We start from the raw sequence: 16,404 nt of genomic DNA on the forward strand, positions 1-16,404 counted from the left end.
ACTCTCCATTATTTTTCATCAGTCCTGGCTCACTGGAGAGATCCCAGCTGACTGGAAGCTGGCCAACGTGGTACCCATCCACAAGAAGGGCCGGTTGGATGAGCCAGGGAATTACAGGCCTGTCAGCCTGACCTCAGTGCCAGGCAAGATTATGGAGCAGGTCATCCTGAGTGCAATCACACAACACTTAGAGGATGGCCAAGGGATCAGGCCCAGCCAGCATGGGTTTAGGAAGGGCAGGTCCTGCCTGACCAACCTGATCTCCTTCTATGATCAGGTGACCCGCCTGGTGGATGTGGGGAGGCCTGTGGATGTAGTCTACCTGGACCTCAGCAAGGCCTTTGACACCGTTCCCCATAGCAAACTCCTGGCCAAGCTGTCAGCCCATGGCTTGGATGGGAGCACACTGCGATGGGTTAGGAACTGGCTGGAGGGCCGAGCCCAGAGAGTGGTAGTGAATGGTGCCACATCCAGCTGGCAGCCAGTCACCAGTGGTGTGCCCCAGGGATCAGTACTGGGCCCCTTGCTCTTTAACATCTTTATTGATGATCTGGACGAGGGCATCGAGTCCATCATCAGTAAATTTGCTGACGACACCAAGCTGGGGGCAGGAGTTGATCTGCTGGAGGGTAGAGAGGCTCTGCAGAGGGACCTCGACAGGCTGGGCAGATGGGCAGAGTCCAACGGCATGAGATTTAACACATCCAAGTGCCGGGTTCTGCACATTGGCCACAGCAACCCCATGCAGAGCTACAGGCTGGGGTCAGAGTGGCTGGAGAGCAGTCAGGCTGAGAGGGACCTGGGGGTGCTGGTCGACGGTAGACTGAACATGAGCCTGCAGTGTGCCCAGGCAGCTAAGAGGGCCAATGGCATCCTGGCCTGCATCAGGAACAGTGTGGCCAGCAGGAGCAGGGAGGTCATTCTGCCCCTGTACACTGCACTGGTTAGGCCGCACCTCGAGTACTGTGTCCAGTTCTGGGCCCCTCAGTTTAGGAAGGATGTTGACTTGCTGGAACGAGTCCAGAGAAGAGCAACAAAGTTGGTGAGGGGTTTGGAACATAAGCCCTATGAGGAGAGGCTGAGGGAGCTGGGGTTGCTTAGCCTGGAGAAGAGGAGACTGAGGGGTGACCTTATTACTCTCTACAACTACCTGAAGGGAGGTTGTAGACAGACGGATGTTGGTCTCTTCTCCCAGGCAAGCAGTACCAGAACAAGAGGACACAGTCTCAGGCTGCGCCAGGGGAGATACAGGCTGGATGTTAGAAAAAAGTTCTATACAGAAAGAGTGATTGCACATTGGAATGGGCTGCCTGGGGAGGTGGTGGAGTCACCATCACTGGAGGTTTTTAGGAGAAGACTTGACGGGGTACTTGGTGCTGTGGGTTAGTTGCTTGGGCGGAGTTGGATTGGTTGATGGGTTGGACGCGATGATCTTGAAGGTCTCTTCCAACCTGGTTTATTCTATGTATTCTATGTATTCTATATCTAACCAGCCACTAGCACATAAGCCTTACTAAGCAATACAGAGTTATTAAATATCAAAATATTCAGCTTTGCTTAGACTGCTCTAAGGAAAAGAATCTTGGAACCACTGTTTACCTAATTCCATGTCAGTCACACAAGTTGCACCTGGATTCCAGGTTAAGTTTGAAGTTTTATTTGGGGAGAGCACAGCTGAAAAAAAAAATTAAAAAAAAAAAAAGAAAGAAAGAAAGAAAGGAAAAAAAAAACCTCCACTATATAGAAAATCTTGGTTATTTTGTTCGTAAAGGTTCAAACAGGCTTTACTGATACTTATATGCACTTCTGGTCACAGTGAGAAACTGCATTCTATGCCAATGCAAATGATCCATTATGCACTCTGTGAAGGAAAGGAAGTAATATCTGGGATGAGTCTGATCTGTAACACCATACAAACAATTACAAAAAGAAAAATACGAGGAGAAGAGTTTCATGTTCCTGTCTGACAAGTTAGCCCAGGCAATCCTCTTTGAATCAGATGAAAGATGAGAATCATTATCCTTACCAAACGGTATGTATCCAAAACATTACACAATGCCTGACTAGAAAGAAAAAGCCATGTGAAAACAAGTTACAGAGCAAGGTTGCAGGCCACAGACCTGCAGACCAGAGTCTCTCAATTGGGAGCCAAATGATTATACATTCTGCCTTAGCTGGAAAGTTTCTTATCAGGTTTGAATCCAAGGAGTGATCTCAAGAATGAACCCAAAAAGTGGGTTCTCCAGTGTCTGCAAAATATTTGCATATCTAACACTGAAAACACTGGTTATTCTACAAGATTCAGTCACTCATTACTTCCACATGCCACTCACAATCTCTGAAGATAAACATCTTAAGGTACCACACACGAATTTGTGGAATCTCCAAAGTTTCCTTACATATTCAAGATGGGTTAATTTCAGTCTTAAAGAACTGGGTTCTGGGATCTGTTTCCATTACAGCACAGATAGAATTGTAACTTTCAAGAAACAACAAATAAAAATTGTTAAGAAAACTTCAAAGCCAGCCTTAGAACTGGTGGGCAACCATGCTATATGTTTAGTCTCATATCTTAGAGTTCAGTCACCTTTTCCAGAGTCCTGTTATATATCAATGCCAGTATGGTCTCTACAAGACATTTTCTGCATGCTAACAGCTTGCAATACCATTTCCTAAACTGGCCTTTGTGGCTTCCACTTTTCTAAGACCCTCATACTTGCTGTACACATTCCAGTATTTGTGTGCACTGGGGCACTGAGTAAGTAATTCAGTATCCTACACTTGTGCATTGACAGAGCCATGAAAATTTGACATTTGCATTTATATCAAATACATCAGATAAGCAACAAAGAAAACAGGAAGAAAAAGAAAAGTACAACAGTTACCATCTTCAGATACAATCACTGAAGTATTTTTTTTCTCCTTTATGCTTCTATTTAGACCACTTCCACAAGATTTTTCAGTTTCATTTTACTAGTATGTTGTCAAGATACTTATATTTCCCATGGCTCAGACCCAATCCTTATGTGAAATGCTCAGCCAATATAAAATTTTAAGTGGACACATATATGCCTCATATCTTAATCATCATCCACCCACTCTGTTTATGCGCTTCCATATTCAGATTAAGATCTTACTTCTTCCTATTTAAAAGCACTTCCCTACGACTCATAAATCCAGAGGTCACATCCAAACACATCTTCGAGAAATGTGCTGACCACTTCCGCCTAGTGTTAGAAATGCTGATGTCTCTTGATCATGGTAAAGTGGAGCCATCTCCTGTCTGGATAATAAATAACATTTTAGCAAGTACAGTTACTTAACTACAAACAAGTCTTACCCACTGGTAAATGTTCTTAGAGCCTGATGATATGTGGTCAAGCCTCACTATAAACATTTCCTATATACAACACCTAGAGTGACAGGTGTCGTTGAAAGTGGTGCCACACCTGATCTGAATAACACTGGATACAAAACTACACTGCCATGGGTGCTTCAAGTCACGCACATGGCTTTAGGTTAGTTTAAATAAAATAAGAAAAAAGGAAGAAACACATGACTAGGACTGCTAAACAGATATAATTTGGTTACTTCTAGATAAAATCCGAGTCCATTCCACACTGCAACTGAATTGCAGCTGGTGAACCCATTTGAACTGGCTCCCTTTTCTACAGTACGTTCAGGGGAAAAAGATGCCCTTTCCATTTCACATGGTCAGTGCTGGCAAACTCCTCAGGAGCACCTGACCTGGTACTGTTACTTTATAGGCACATAGGCAAGATTTACTATCTTCCGGAGAAAGCTACAAAAGACAGTAGTCAAAGAATTTTAGTGTAATACTGATGCAAGAGTGAACAGCCTTCAAACTGGACTTGAATAATATGATGACATAGGAGATGATAAAGAAGCTCCTCTCAAAGTTCATTACATAAGTTTGTCACTGGAGAAACATGGAACTTTGGAGCCACCAGAGATACCATTATAAAAATTGCAGTGCTTAGTGGGACATACACAACAGTCACAGTAGTGAGAATTTGTAGATGTCAGTTGTTCACTGTGGAAACACAAGAAAGTAGAGGAATAAGTAGGAGTAATCCATCAAGACATGTACAGTCACAGAAAACAAAAAGTAAATTGAACCTTAACCACCATTAACTGGCTGGGTGATGTGTCCTTTCTCACACTGATGGCACTTTCTCAAGTCTTTTTTGTGAGAACTATAATTTACGTTAATGCAGCAGTTCTCGGTGAAATATTCACTGGGTTGAAAACTGCCTCCACAGCCAAGCGCAGAGAGTGGTGGTGGAGTTAAATCCAGTTGTCAGTCAGAGACCTGGGGTGCTCCCCAGAGCTGAGTTTTGGGGCCAGTCAACAATCCAGATAAAGGGATTGGGTGCAACCTGGGTAAGTTTCCAGATGACACCAAATTGAGTGGGAGTGTTGATATACTCAAAGGTAGGAAGACCATGAGGGGGACCTGGACAAACAGGCTGAGGTCAGTTGTACAAGGCTTAACAAGACCAAGTACCAGGCCCTGTACTTGCGTCACAACAACCCCATGCAATACGTCAGGCTTGGAGCAGTGTGGTTGCAAAGCTGGCAGAAAAGAACCTGGAGGTGCTGGTTGGCAGCCAGCTGAACCCTGAGCCAGAAGCGCGCTCAGGTGGCCAAGGCAGCCTACCGCATCCTGGCGTGTATCAGGAACAGTATGGCCAGAACAAGTAGGGAAGTGATCATGTCTCTGTACTCCTCACTGCTTTCAGTTTTGGGGCCCTTACTACAGAAAGGACATAGAGCTGCTAAAGCATGACCAGAGAATGGCAACAACATTGGTAGAGTGTTTAGAGAACACGTCCTAAAGAGGAGCAGTTGAAGGAACTGAGATTGTTTACTTTGGAAAAGAGAAGCCCGAGGGAAGACCTTATTGCTCTCTACAACTACCTCAAATATGTTACAGCAACAATGGTGTTAGTCTCTTATCCCAAATGACTAGAAATAGGATGAGAGAAAATGGCCTGAAGTTACACCAGGGGCGGTTTAGATTGGATATTAGGCAAAACTTTTTTACTGAAAAGGTGGTCAGGCATTGGAATTGGCTGCCAAGGGAGGTGGTTGAGTCACCATCTCTGAAGGTGTTAAAAAAAACATGTAAAATGACACTTCAAGACATGGTTTAATGGGCATGGTGATATTGGGTTGACCATTGGACTTGATGATCTTAGAAGTCTTTTCCAAGCTTAGCAATTCTGATTCTTCAAAATTAATAGATAAATTAAAAAATAAGCAGGCCTGTAGGTTTGGGGAGCTGACACGCTTAGCAGGACATGAAACAGTCAGTATACTTACAGGCTATGGAGCAGGGAATCAGAATTGTCAGGGTTGGAAGGATCATCTCAAGGATCTCAATGATATCAAGGATAATCTAGCTCCAACCCCCCCACCATGGGCAGGGATACTTTCCACTAGATCAGGTTGCCCACAGCCACATCCACTCTGACCTTAAAAACTTCCAGGGACAGGGCTTCTACCACCTCCCTGGGCAACTTGTTCCAGTGTCTCATCACCCTCATTCTTCCTAATGTCTAATCTGAATCTATCCTTCTCTAGCCTGGATCCATTCCCCCTAGTCCTATCACTACCCAACACCCTAAAAAGTCCCTCCCCATCTTTCTTGTAGGCCCCCCTTCAGATGCTGGAAGGCCACAATAAGGTCTCCTCAGAGCCTTCTCTTCTCCAAACTGAACCCCAACTCTCTCAGTCTGTCCTCAAAGGAGATGAGCTCCCGCCTTCTGCTCATCCTTGTGGCCCTTCTCTGGACCTGCACCTTCCCTTATCTTCCCTTTGGCCATTAATGCATCCATAGAAACTTTTGCTGTTGCCCTTCATCTCCCTGGCGAGATTTAATTCGGACTGAGCTTTAGCTTTTCTAACCAGGTCTCTTGCTGCTCAGGCAGCTTCCTTATACATAGAATACATAGAATGAACCAGGTTGGAAGAGACCTTCAAGATCATCACGTCCAACCCATCAACCAATCCAACACCACCTAAACAACTAACCCATGGCACGAAGCACCCCATCAAGTCTTCTCCTGAAAACCTCCAATGATGGCGACTCCACCACCTCCCCAGGCAGCCCATTCCAACGGGCAATCACTCTCTCTGTATAGAACTTTTTCCTAACATCTAGCCTGAACCTCCCCTGGCACAGCCTGAGACTGTGTCCTCTTGTTCTGGTACTGGCTGCCTGGGAGAAGAGACCATCATCCGTCTGTCTACAACCTCCCTTCAGGTAGCTGTAGAGAGCAATAAGGTCACCCCTGAGTCTCCTCTTCTCCAGGCTAAGCAACCCCAGCTCCCTCAGCCTCTCCTCGTAGGTCTTGTGTTCCAAACCCCTCACCAACTTTGTTGCTCTTCTCTGGACTCGTTCCAGCAAGTCAACATCCTTCCTAAACTGAGGGGCCCAGAACTGGACACAGTACTCGAGGTGCGGCCTAACCAGTGCAGTGTACAGGGGCAGAATGACCTCCCTGCTCCTGCTGGCCACACTGTTCCTGATGCAGGCCAGGATGCCATTGGCCCTCTTAGCTGCCTGGGCACACTGCAGAGTCAGCCTACCATCAAGCAGCAGCCCCAGGTCCCTCTCTGCCTGGCTGTTCTCCAGCCACTCTGACCCCATTCCAGCTGTCCTTTCTTCCACTTCTTATAGAGCTTCTTTTTGTGTGCCAGTGTGTCTAGGAGCTCCTTGCTCATCCAGGCAGGCCTCCTAACATTCTTTATTGCCTTCCTCTTTCTCAGTACACTTTTCTCCTGGGCACAGAGAAGGTGATCCTCAAATATAGATCAGCTGTCCCAGGCCCCTCTTCTCTCTAGGGCTTTGTCCCACAGTACTTTGGCCAGCAGATCCCTAAAGCAATCAAAATCTGCATGCCTAAAGTCCAGGGTCATAAGCGTGGAATACAACCTTCTAGATGCTGTGAGGACTTAAACTCTAGCACATCATGGTGACTGCAACCAAGGCTGTCCCTGAGCCTCATACTGGTCAACAGCCCTTCCCTATTGGAGAGAACAAGGCCCAACACAGCAACTTTTCCTGTTGGTTCCTCCACCATTTGGAGAAGGAAGTTGTCATCCAGGCATTCCAGGAACATTCTGGATAGCTGGTACCTTGCTGTGCTGTCCCTCCAGCAGACATCAGGGTGACTGAAATCCCCCCCTGAAGACCAGAGCTTGTGAACACAAAGCCAATTCTATCTGTTTAGGTAGGGCCTCATCTGCTTGGTTCTGCTGGTCAGCTGGCCTTCAACATATCCCTACTGCAACATCACCTTCCCCTGTCTTCCATTTAATCTTAACCCATATTGTCTCAACCAGCTCATCATCTTTCTCCAGGAGGAGCTCCACCGATTCCAGCAGCTGGTCACTGATACAGAGGGCAATACCTCCTCCCCTCCTACCCTGCCTGAATGCAACATTGCAACTAAGGGTATGGTCTATAGATAGTAATAAAGTCTCAGAAATACAGCAACATACTCAGTGTCAGAAACTAAATGGACCAAGTTAGGGGACATATTTTAGGCCTCATGAGAAAGGCTCAAAACATTTCAGAGACCTTGAGCTCCAGCTCAAGTCCAGAAATCCTGAGTCAGCAGGCTCAAAACACATAAACAGAAAGCAATGCATTTCTGTGAACAGTTTGAAAATTATTCTGTTTCTCTCATTTCTGCTACTGTCTGTCAAACAGCTATCTTACCCAGAGTTTTGGTGGCTAGACACATCACAAGAAATATTGTTTCTGTATACAAACTGCTCTGTATTTCCCAGGAAATCAACTTTCCAGAGCAATGGAGCTAAAGGCTAAAATAAAAGGCACTGTTCCTAGGAAACCAATGATCGTAAATAGTAGCATCTCAACGAGTTCAATACAAATACACCAAGAACTTGTTTAACTACTGAATCTTAGGCTAAAGAGACAGAATGATAATACAATTCCAAGTTTGGGAAGCTAGCAGGTTAGACACTATACCAACAGTTATCCTTAAACTGAAGAGTCTACAAAAACTGCTGTTATTCTTTCTCTTTGTTCCAGAGCCTAGAGACGTACTCTTTTAGAACATGTTCCAAATGACTCAAAGATAAAACCAGATGAATATAAAAACAAAAGGGTGCACTTTTTTCATCTTCCTTTCTTTACAATACAGTCTATTAGATATAATTTTATGAGTGCCATCATACAAGAAAGAAAGTATTCTATATTTATCATTTCCTTTCATCACTGAAACAAATACTTTCTCATGGATTTCTCCCTCATGTCCAGCAGAGGGTAGTAAAAGAACAGCTTTTGTGAACTCCAAGAATTTAATCTTCACTGCATATCAAGACTTCAAATATAAGAAAAGTATTATAAAATAGCCTTCTAATTAGAATTACACTATTCACACTAATCACCTTAAGAAGTTTGATAACATCATCAAGAATTAAAATACACATTTTTCTAACCAAATGTCCTATTTCAGTTTGCTAATGGACATCTCCTGTGTCCATCTTCCCAGAAAATCCAAATTTAAACCTATTAAGCTAAAAATTCCATAAAAACCAATTACGACATATAAGACTACTTCACAACAAAATATAGGCCATTCTCTGTGGGGTGTACTGCTTTAAAGCTTCTCTATCTGATTGGAAATCCATATAAAATATTGACATCATAGGCAAAATTAAGAATTGTATTTAACCACAGCTGAAAGTACAGAACTGGTTATCAGAACCTCATATGCATTTCTAACATAGATAAATTTTATTCCCATATACTAAGGAGTTTTAAAAAGACACCTAGAACTCAACAGAAACATGCAAGATTAATAGCAGATGGGCTGAAACACAAGGAGAATTTGGCACATTGGCACACAGTGAAAAATACTGCCCAGGCTTAGTGCTCTTCTTTAATGCCTTTTCCACATGTATGGGAAGAATTTGGCAATTAAGAATGGATCCACAGAAGCTAGCATGCTAGTGAGGCAGCAGTTACAACATAGAGCAGAAAATTCTTCTGAAAGCAATCAGCAATCTCCAGGATTCACGGAGGGACTTCTTTCTACTTGAGAATGAAGTGTGCCCTGCTAAAAGTGCACACAGCTCTTTCTTTTAAACACAGTTGGAAAACTGTGCTCATTTTCCTTGGTTTATATAACTTTCCAATTTGTTTCCTTAATACCCTCCAAGACTGAAGTTCCAAAAACTGAGTTATAAAAGTGAAGAACACCTTGTCATTTGGCTGAAGTCTTTCCACTCTGTTTCAGCAGAGAGAGATACCTTTATCTGATTGAGCTCCAGAAGGCAAGCGAGGAAGAGGAATGACAAATTTATGAATAAAGAAAGGCTGCAATTTGATTTCAAACTCTATTAACACTTAACTTTCCATCAGAATATAATTTTTCTGAAAGAGAATTATGGGTAAGAACAACTTCAAATTGATTTTATTAACTTGAACTTTGAGCTTCAGAATGCCTACAGCTTTTCATGACCACAGAAAAAGCACAACAGATTTTGTTTCACAGTGACACAGACTATGGGTACCTTGTAAGAGCATGTTGCAGAATGGCTTGCAAAGACATGGTTCTACGGAACAATGGTTTGAACAGAGTATGCAGGCCGCACTCCATCTTGTTATTTACTGCTCACAGTAAGCTAGTGTGTTATTGTTGCAGAATGGCTTGCAAAGACATGGTTCTACGGAACAATGGTTTGAACAGAGTATGTAGGCCGCACTCCATCTTGTTATTTACTGCTCACAGTAAGCTAGTGTGTTGATGCAGCCAGGCCACCATGGCCTTGTAGCTGTGCTTGCAGCTGCCTGCAAAGGATAACAAGATACCAAAGCAAGGTCACTACGCCCTTACAGGCGATAACAAGTAAAGAAGAATGTAAAACAGAATTCTTGTGATTATCTCATCAAGATGGGAAAGCAGGATGTTTAATCGCAGAAGGTGGGGTTGGCAGCTAGGCTGCTGTATATAAGAAGTGTCTGATGCTCAATAAAGTTGGATTTCGTGGATCATATTGATCGGTGGCGACCCCTTCTTGCGACAAGAGCAGATGATGCTGTTGTCACAAACTCTAAAGTCTGAGTCCACTACCCAGTATGAAGTCTACAGTAATCAATACTGTCTACAATAATCAATATAGAAAGCTTAAAATACCTAGTACTTTTACTTCTTACAGAATAAAGTTTTTTTCAGAAATGCACATTATTTAATCAATCTTTTACTTCAAATACAGAATAAGTACTGCAGAACATTTCAAACACACACATGCAGTTGATTTTTTTAAGTAGTTGAGATGCAAGCTGAATAAAGTATGTGCATTGCAGTCTTAGACTTTTAATTCAGTGTTGATTATTAATAATTCAATTGTGTGAATTTGCTTGAATTTTTGAATGCAAGGTTTCACCACATATCTTCCTTAATCACTCCTTAAACAGCTATACTTACAAGTACCACAAGACTGATGTATCTGCTGAGTATGTTATTTTCTCATGACATTGTTAAGAGATTTAGTAAGTTAAAAGAACTTCAGAAAAAATAGCAGCTATTAAAATACCTTAGCTCAGTGTGGTTAACAGGTAGCATTCCCTGATAAAACAATCTCGAGGGCATAGCAGTTACACATCTTCAAGGAACCAAGTGCTTCCTTTGCAAATTTACACCAAATCAAACTATTTAGAAAGACAAACAATTTGTTGTCTTGCTCCTCCTCCTCTTAACTCATTATTCCTAAGTTAATATACTAAAAGCCACACATACACAAAAAACCCCACACCAAACCAAAAACACTTCATTCAAGCACTTAGAAGCAAGTATCTTTGGTTTTAAAACAACTATTGGAAATTCCCAGTAAGGAGCACTTTCCAAAGTAATTCTGCGTAGGCAAATCTGAGCCAGTAGATGTCCCTGAAGGCAAAAAAAGTCTACCTTGTCGGTCAATAAGTCAGTGGTTTTAGTTGATGAGCTTTGATCTTCCCTGTAGGAATCTTCTTTTGTACTTCATCTTTAATGTAGGGCTCTACCTAGCTAGCAATCAATGCTTTAAACGCTTCTGCCTTTAAGGAAAAAACAACAGAGAACAAACACAGGTGAAAATTACATGTCACTTGTTCCCTTCAGGGCTCTCAATATCCTGCAAGCACCAATTCTTTGAAATTCATTGCCAAAAATATTTAAAGATTTGTTTGGCAGAAAACTTAGACCAAGATAAAGAATCACCCAGTCACTGCTTTTCTGCAGTGGCAAACTTCTATTAAGAAACTCTTGGTTCAGATTATACAGAGAGGTAACATAGTTAACACAAAGCCCACGAGTTGGCCAACAAAATGTTGAAACTTGGGAGAGAGGTAGCAGTTTAGTAGAAGTATGACATTTGCAAGACATTAAAGATGTGAGACTTCTCAGCAACATGTGTCAACTGACAGGCAAAGCGTAACTACTGGCAGCATTTCAGTCCAGATGGCAAAGCACTACCATGCACCACTTCAGTATGCTGTTCTGTCTACTTAGCACAACACCTAGTGACTTTCTCAACTCTTGCTGACTCTCCATCACAAATTCACCAATTCACAGAATCCATTCTTAAACCAAACAAACAGGAAGACAGACCAATCACAGTCTAGACAAGTAGTCTGTGCAGCATGTGGGGAACTGCCTGACAGGCCACACTCAGAGAATGGTAGTAACTACCTCTTTTTCACATTGGCAACCTGTCACAAGTGGGGTCCCTCCTAGATCAGTATCAGGCTCAAAGCTGCTTAATATCTTCATAAGTGATCTGGATGATGGGATCAAGTGTACCCTATTGAAGTTTTCTAATGATACCAAATTGAGTGGGGAAGAAGATGCTTCAGAAGGGGGAGTGGCCCTGCAGGAAGACCTGCATAGGCTGGAAGAAAGGGCTAACAAGACCGATATGAACTGCAACAAAAGACAAAGGTAAAGTCTCACACCTGGGAAAACACAATCCAGGAATGCAGCATAAACTGGAAAGGGACCTGGAGATTCTGGTGAACAACAAGCTCTGTATGAGTAGACAATGTGCAGCAGAAGCAAATAAAGCCAACAGGATGCTGGGTTGCATCAACAAAGGCAACAGTCCTGGCTAACCAGGGAGGTCCCAGTTGACTTGAGGCTAGCTAACATGACACCTGTCTACGAGAAGGGCCAAAAGGATGATCCAGGGAACTACAGGCCTGTCAGTCTGTCCTCAGTGCCAGGAAAGGCTATGGAGCAGGTCATCCTAAGTGCCATCACATGGCACATGCAAGACAACCAGGTGATCAGGCCCAGTCAGCATGTTTATGAAAGGCAAGTCCTGCCTAACCTGCCTAGTGGATGAGGGAAGGGCCATTCACTTTGTCTACCTGAACTTTGACACTGTCTCCCATAGCATTCTCCTTCAGACACTCCTGGCACAGGGCTTGGATAAGTACACTCTGCACTGGATAAAAAAGTGGCTGGATGGTCAGGCCCAAAGAGTGGTGATGAAGAGAGTTAAATCTGGCTGGAGTTATATCAGTGATCTGGATGAGGGGATTGAGTGCACTCTCAGTGAATTTGCAGATGACACCAGGCTGGGTGGCTGTGTTGATCTGCTAGAATGCAGAGAAGCTTTACTGCAGTGATCATCCCCATGAATTCAACACTGGTGAGGCCACACTCAAGTACTGTGGCCAGTTCTGGGACCCTCACCATAGGAAGGATCCTGAAGTGCTGGAGAGTGTCCAGAGAAGGGCAACAAGGCTTGTGAAGGGCCTGGAGCACATGACCTACGAGGAACATCATAGGGAGCTGGAATTGTTTAGTCTAGAGAAGACGAGGCTCTCTGCAACTACCTGAAGGGATGTTGGAGCAAGGATGGGGCCAGCCTCTTCTTGATGACAAGCACCAGGACTGGAGGAAATGGTTACAAGTGCCAGGGAAGGTTTAGGCTGGATATTAGGAAATATTTCTTCACTGAAAGGGTTATCAAACATGGGAATGGTCTGCCCAGAGCAGTGCTGGAGTCATCTTCCCTGGAGGTGTTCAAATGGTATGTGGACCTGGCACTTAGGGATGTGGTTTATTACTGACCCTTCAGTACTGGGTCAAAGGTTGGACTGGATGAGCTTCGAAGTCTTGTCCAAACAAATATATTCTGTGATCAACAGTAGATATAGAGAAATCATCCCAGTTTGTTTAGTGCTTCCACAACTCAAACACTGTGCTCAGTTTTGGTCCCTGCTATACAAAAAAGATGCAGACAAGATAGGGTACAGAGAAGGGCCAGAAAGATGATGGGAAGTGTGCCATATGCAGAAAGGCTGAGAGAATGGCATTTGTTCAGCCTTAAAAAAGAGGACACCTTCTCACCATGTTCCAGTATTTAAAGGACAGCTACAAAGGAGATGGAGACTCTTTCTACGAGTCCCATGGAGAAGCTCAGGAGTAATGAATTCAAGTTACTCCTGTGGAGATTCCATTTGGACAGAAGAAAAAATTTTCATTAGAATAATCTCCCTAGGAAGTGGTGGATTCCCCAATGCTGGACACTTTCAGCATATTCAGCTGGTGTTAAACTATCTTATCCAGATCATGCTTTTCCTCAGAAAGGTTGGACTAGCTGATCCTTGAAGTCCCTTCCAGTCTTGGTAGTTTAGGATTCTATGAAATTGAGAGGTTAGGGAACATGTACTAATTTTATAAACTAAAGTTAGTCTCGTTTTCCTGCTTATATGAAACTTTTCCTGCCTCAAGTCAGGCACACAGTGCAACTGCCATTGAGCAGTTCAGCCTTTTATACAAAACAGATGTTTAACATTTTGTTAATCCAATACACAAAATTCACAGCCTAACTGGGAGATTCCATATCTCAAGAATGAAAAACTGCTCAGAGTGTCAGCCCTTGTTGAAACTAGTAATAATAGTCAAAAAAAGTTACTTCAAGTTCTTTTTTAAGCTGCCCCTCTCGTTCAGCACTGTGTTCAAGTTCATTGGCCTGGTGCCTCAGCAGCTCAGTGCAGCTGCTGTGTTCCACCTCCACGTCTTTCATTTTCTGGCGTATACTTTGCAGTGCGTTATTCTGCTCCTACAGAAAGAAACCAAACAAACAAATATTAAGAGATATTTTCCCTAAGATTATGTATTATAACAAAGAGTTCAAAACAGGAATAATTTCTGAATGCAGACTACACTAGAACAGATTATTAAGATCGAACATATTAGCACATGTCACCAAAACCTTCTACCTGACAGCAGACATGCTCTCTCATTCACCACCGCGTAAAATGTGTTTGGTTCAAAAACCCACAGGACCTTCTGCAGTAACACTAAGATCAGAGTCAGCTCTCCACAGGAAATCTTGTACAGGCTGCTCTTCCAATCTCTTCATTCTCCCAACTCAATGGCAATGATGCAGAGAGGAACAGCTTAATGCATTTGACAAAACAATACACAAACTTAAAAACAAATCAGGCATTTTTAGAAATAGTCACTCCCATAGAATAAAATAATCTTCATTTCTGCTGGTGACCCTTTTAGGCTGTGCCTTTAAGAAAGGGACAGTTGCTGGAACACTCTGGCTGAATGTTTTGGTGAAATAGTGAAAACAAGATATTCTAAACAAATTTCATTGGTAGATAGGTAGAATGCAACTTTAAATTTTAGTTCAGTTTGAATCTCAGTCACTTCAGTCTGTCTTTTTCAGTCTGTCTCAGTCTCTCTGAGCAACAGCTGTGCTGGATGGAGTTGACCTTGAATTAACTGAACTAACAGATAAGAAACTAATTCTTGCATACGCTTTGAGCTAACAGAATTTCCTCCTTAATAATTACCTTTTTCTCTCTAACCCTTTTTGGGGGTTTGCTTAGGCAAATACTTAATGTATAAATTATATTTATGGTTTAAGTATAAGATTCAGCTTCTCTATGACCAGTGTCTGGGATTCTTTTGGCTTACGACATACAGAAATGTAACGGCGAGCACACTGCCAATCAAGACAAAGGAGTTTAAGATTCCAGTAGGTGAAAGAGTAATTTTAAGTGATGGCTGGGATCCAAAGGTGATTTATTTGATGTGTGTAATTGGGCTGCTGGTGGTGATTAATGTGTTCTTGTTAGTAGCTCTGATATGGAGGAGGAAGGTATCTAAGACATGTTTCGTTATTAAGCGTAGACCAAAGAGAAGGAAGCATAGCTCTAATTCGACTCCAGAGATTTCTAGTGATGAGGAGAATGGAGAATCTGTATCAGTTAAGAATAAACCTAAACAGGCTACCGGGAAGGCTGCTTTGAACAGTGCTGTTGGTGATTCTGGCAATCAGCCAGCTGCAGCGGCAGCAGCAGTTCCTAATATGGCGGCTCCCATGTCCTCAGCAGCCATTAGAGAGGCAAAGCCATTTCCTTCTTCTTCGACAGGACTGGAAGTGCACTCCACAGCAGCTGATTAGTCTCAAAACCTGTCAGCTTCTGTTAAGGCAGCTGGAAATTCAAACACAGCTCCAATTAAGCAAGTAGCAGTTTTAAATACGAGAAGTGGAAAGCACAACGCTGATCCAGGAGCTGGTGGGGGAGAACAGCAAGATACTGCTGCTGATGAGGGAACTTCTGCTAAAAAAGAGCCTGCTGGGGAGGAAGAGAAGGTTTGTCTTAAAGATATAGCTGAGCTATTGAGATCATCACTGGATGGAGATGCAGGGCAAACTGCAGGTCCTGGTAGGGCAGCAGCTAGTGATGGTACTTCTGAGCTTAAAAAGATCCTTAGGAGAGTGTCAGCAGGATTATGGGGACAACAAGTTCAGGAAGAGGAGGCAGATGATATTCAGCACTGTTCAGCACCGCGCGAAGAGCTTAGACATGTGCGGAAGGATTACATCAGAGCAGAGAATGAGCCAGTTCTAGCTTGGCTTGGTAGATGTTTTGATACAGGTGCTCCAGCTCTAATGGTTGGAGACAAATCAGCAGCTCAGCTAGGAACTCTCTCGAAGGATAATGGAATAGATAGACATCTAGGCAGGTCTCTCGGTAAGGTTTCTCTGTGGATACGCCTTTTATTGGCAGCTCTCATGAGATACCCATCCTGAGATGCTCTTCTGTGGAATCCTAAACCATGGACTACCACAGATGAGGGAATTAAACATCTGAGAGAATTTGCTGTCAGAGAGGTATTCTATGATAACCATGAAACTCTGAATCCTGATGAAATTCCTGTGGGAACTGGTCTTGCTAAAAAGCTCATCAAGCTTGCTCCTCCTAATTATGCAAATATTCTGGCAAGCAGAATTGTGGCAAGAAATTATGGTGGAGCTCCTCCTACGGTTGGCCATTTCACTGATCAACTGAGACAATTGGATGATAGCATGACACATGTTTCTTTGGTTTCAACC

The 16,404-nt window shown here is 43.1% G+C and overlaps 1 protein-coding gene across 1 annotated transcript in view; it reads right to left on the reverse strand.

Annotated features, from left to right (window-relative positions):
* The window catches only part of CCDC171 (coiled-coil domain containing 171), a 215,909-nt gene that overhangs the window by 173,707 nt on the left and 25,798 nt on the right, over nucleotides 1-16,404 (reverse strand). The window contains 1 exon segment of the mRNA XM_054178071.1: nucleotides 13,963-14,109. Within this exon segment, the coding sequence (XP_054034046.1) occupies nucleotides 13,963-14,109 (147 nt within the window).

The sequence above is a fragment of the Dryobates pubescens genome, chromosome Z (genome assembly GCF_014839835.1).
Source record: "Dryobates pubescens isolate bDryPub1 chromosome Z, bDryPub1.pri, whole genome shotgun sequence".
In the NCBI taxonomy this organism is placed as follows: Eukaryota; Metazoa; Chordata; class Aves; order Piciformes; family Picidae; genus Dryobates; species Dryobates pubescens.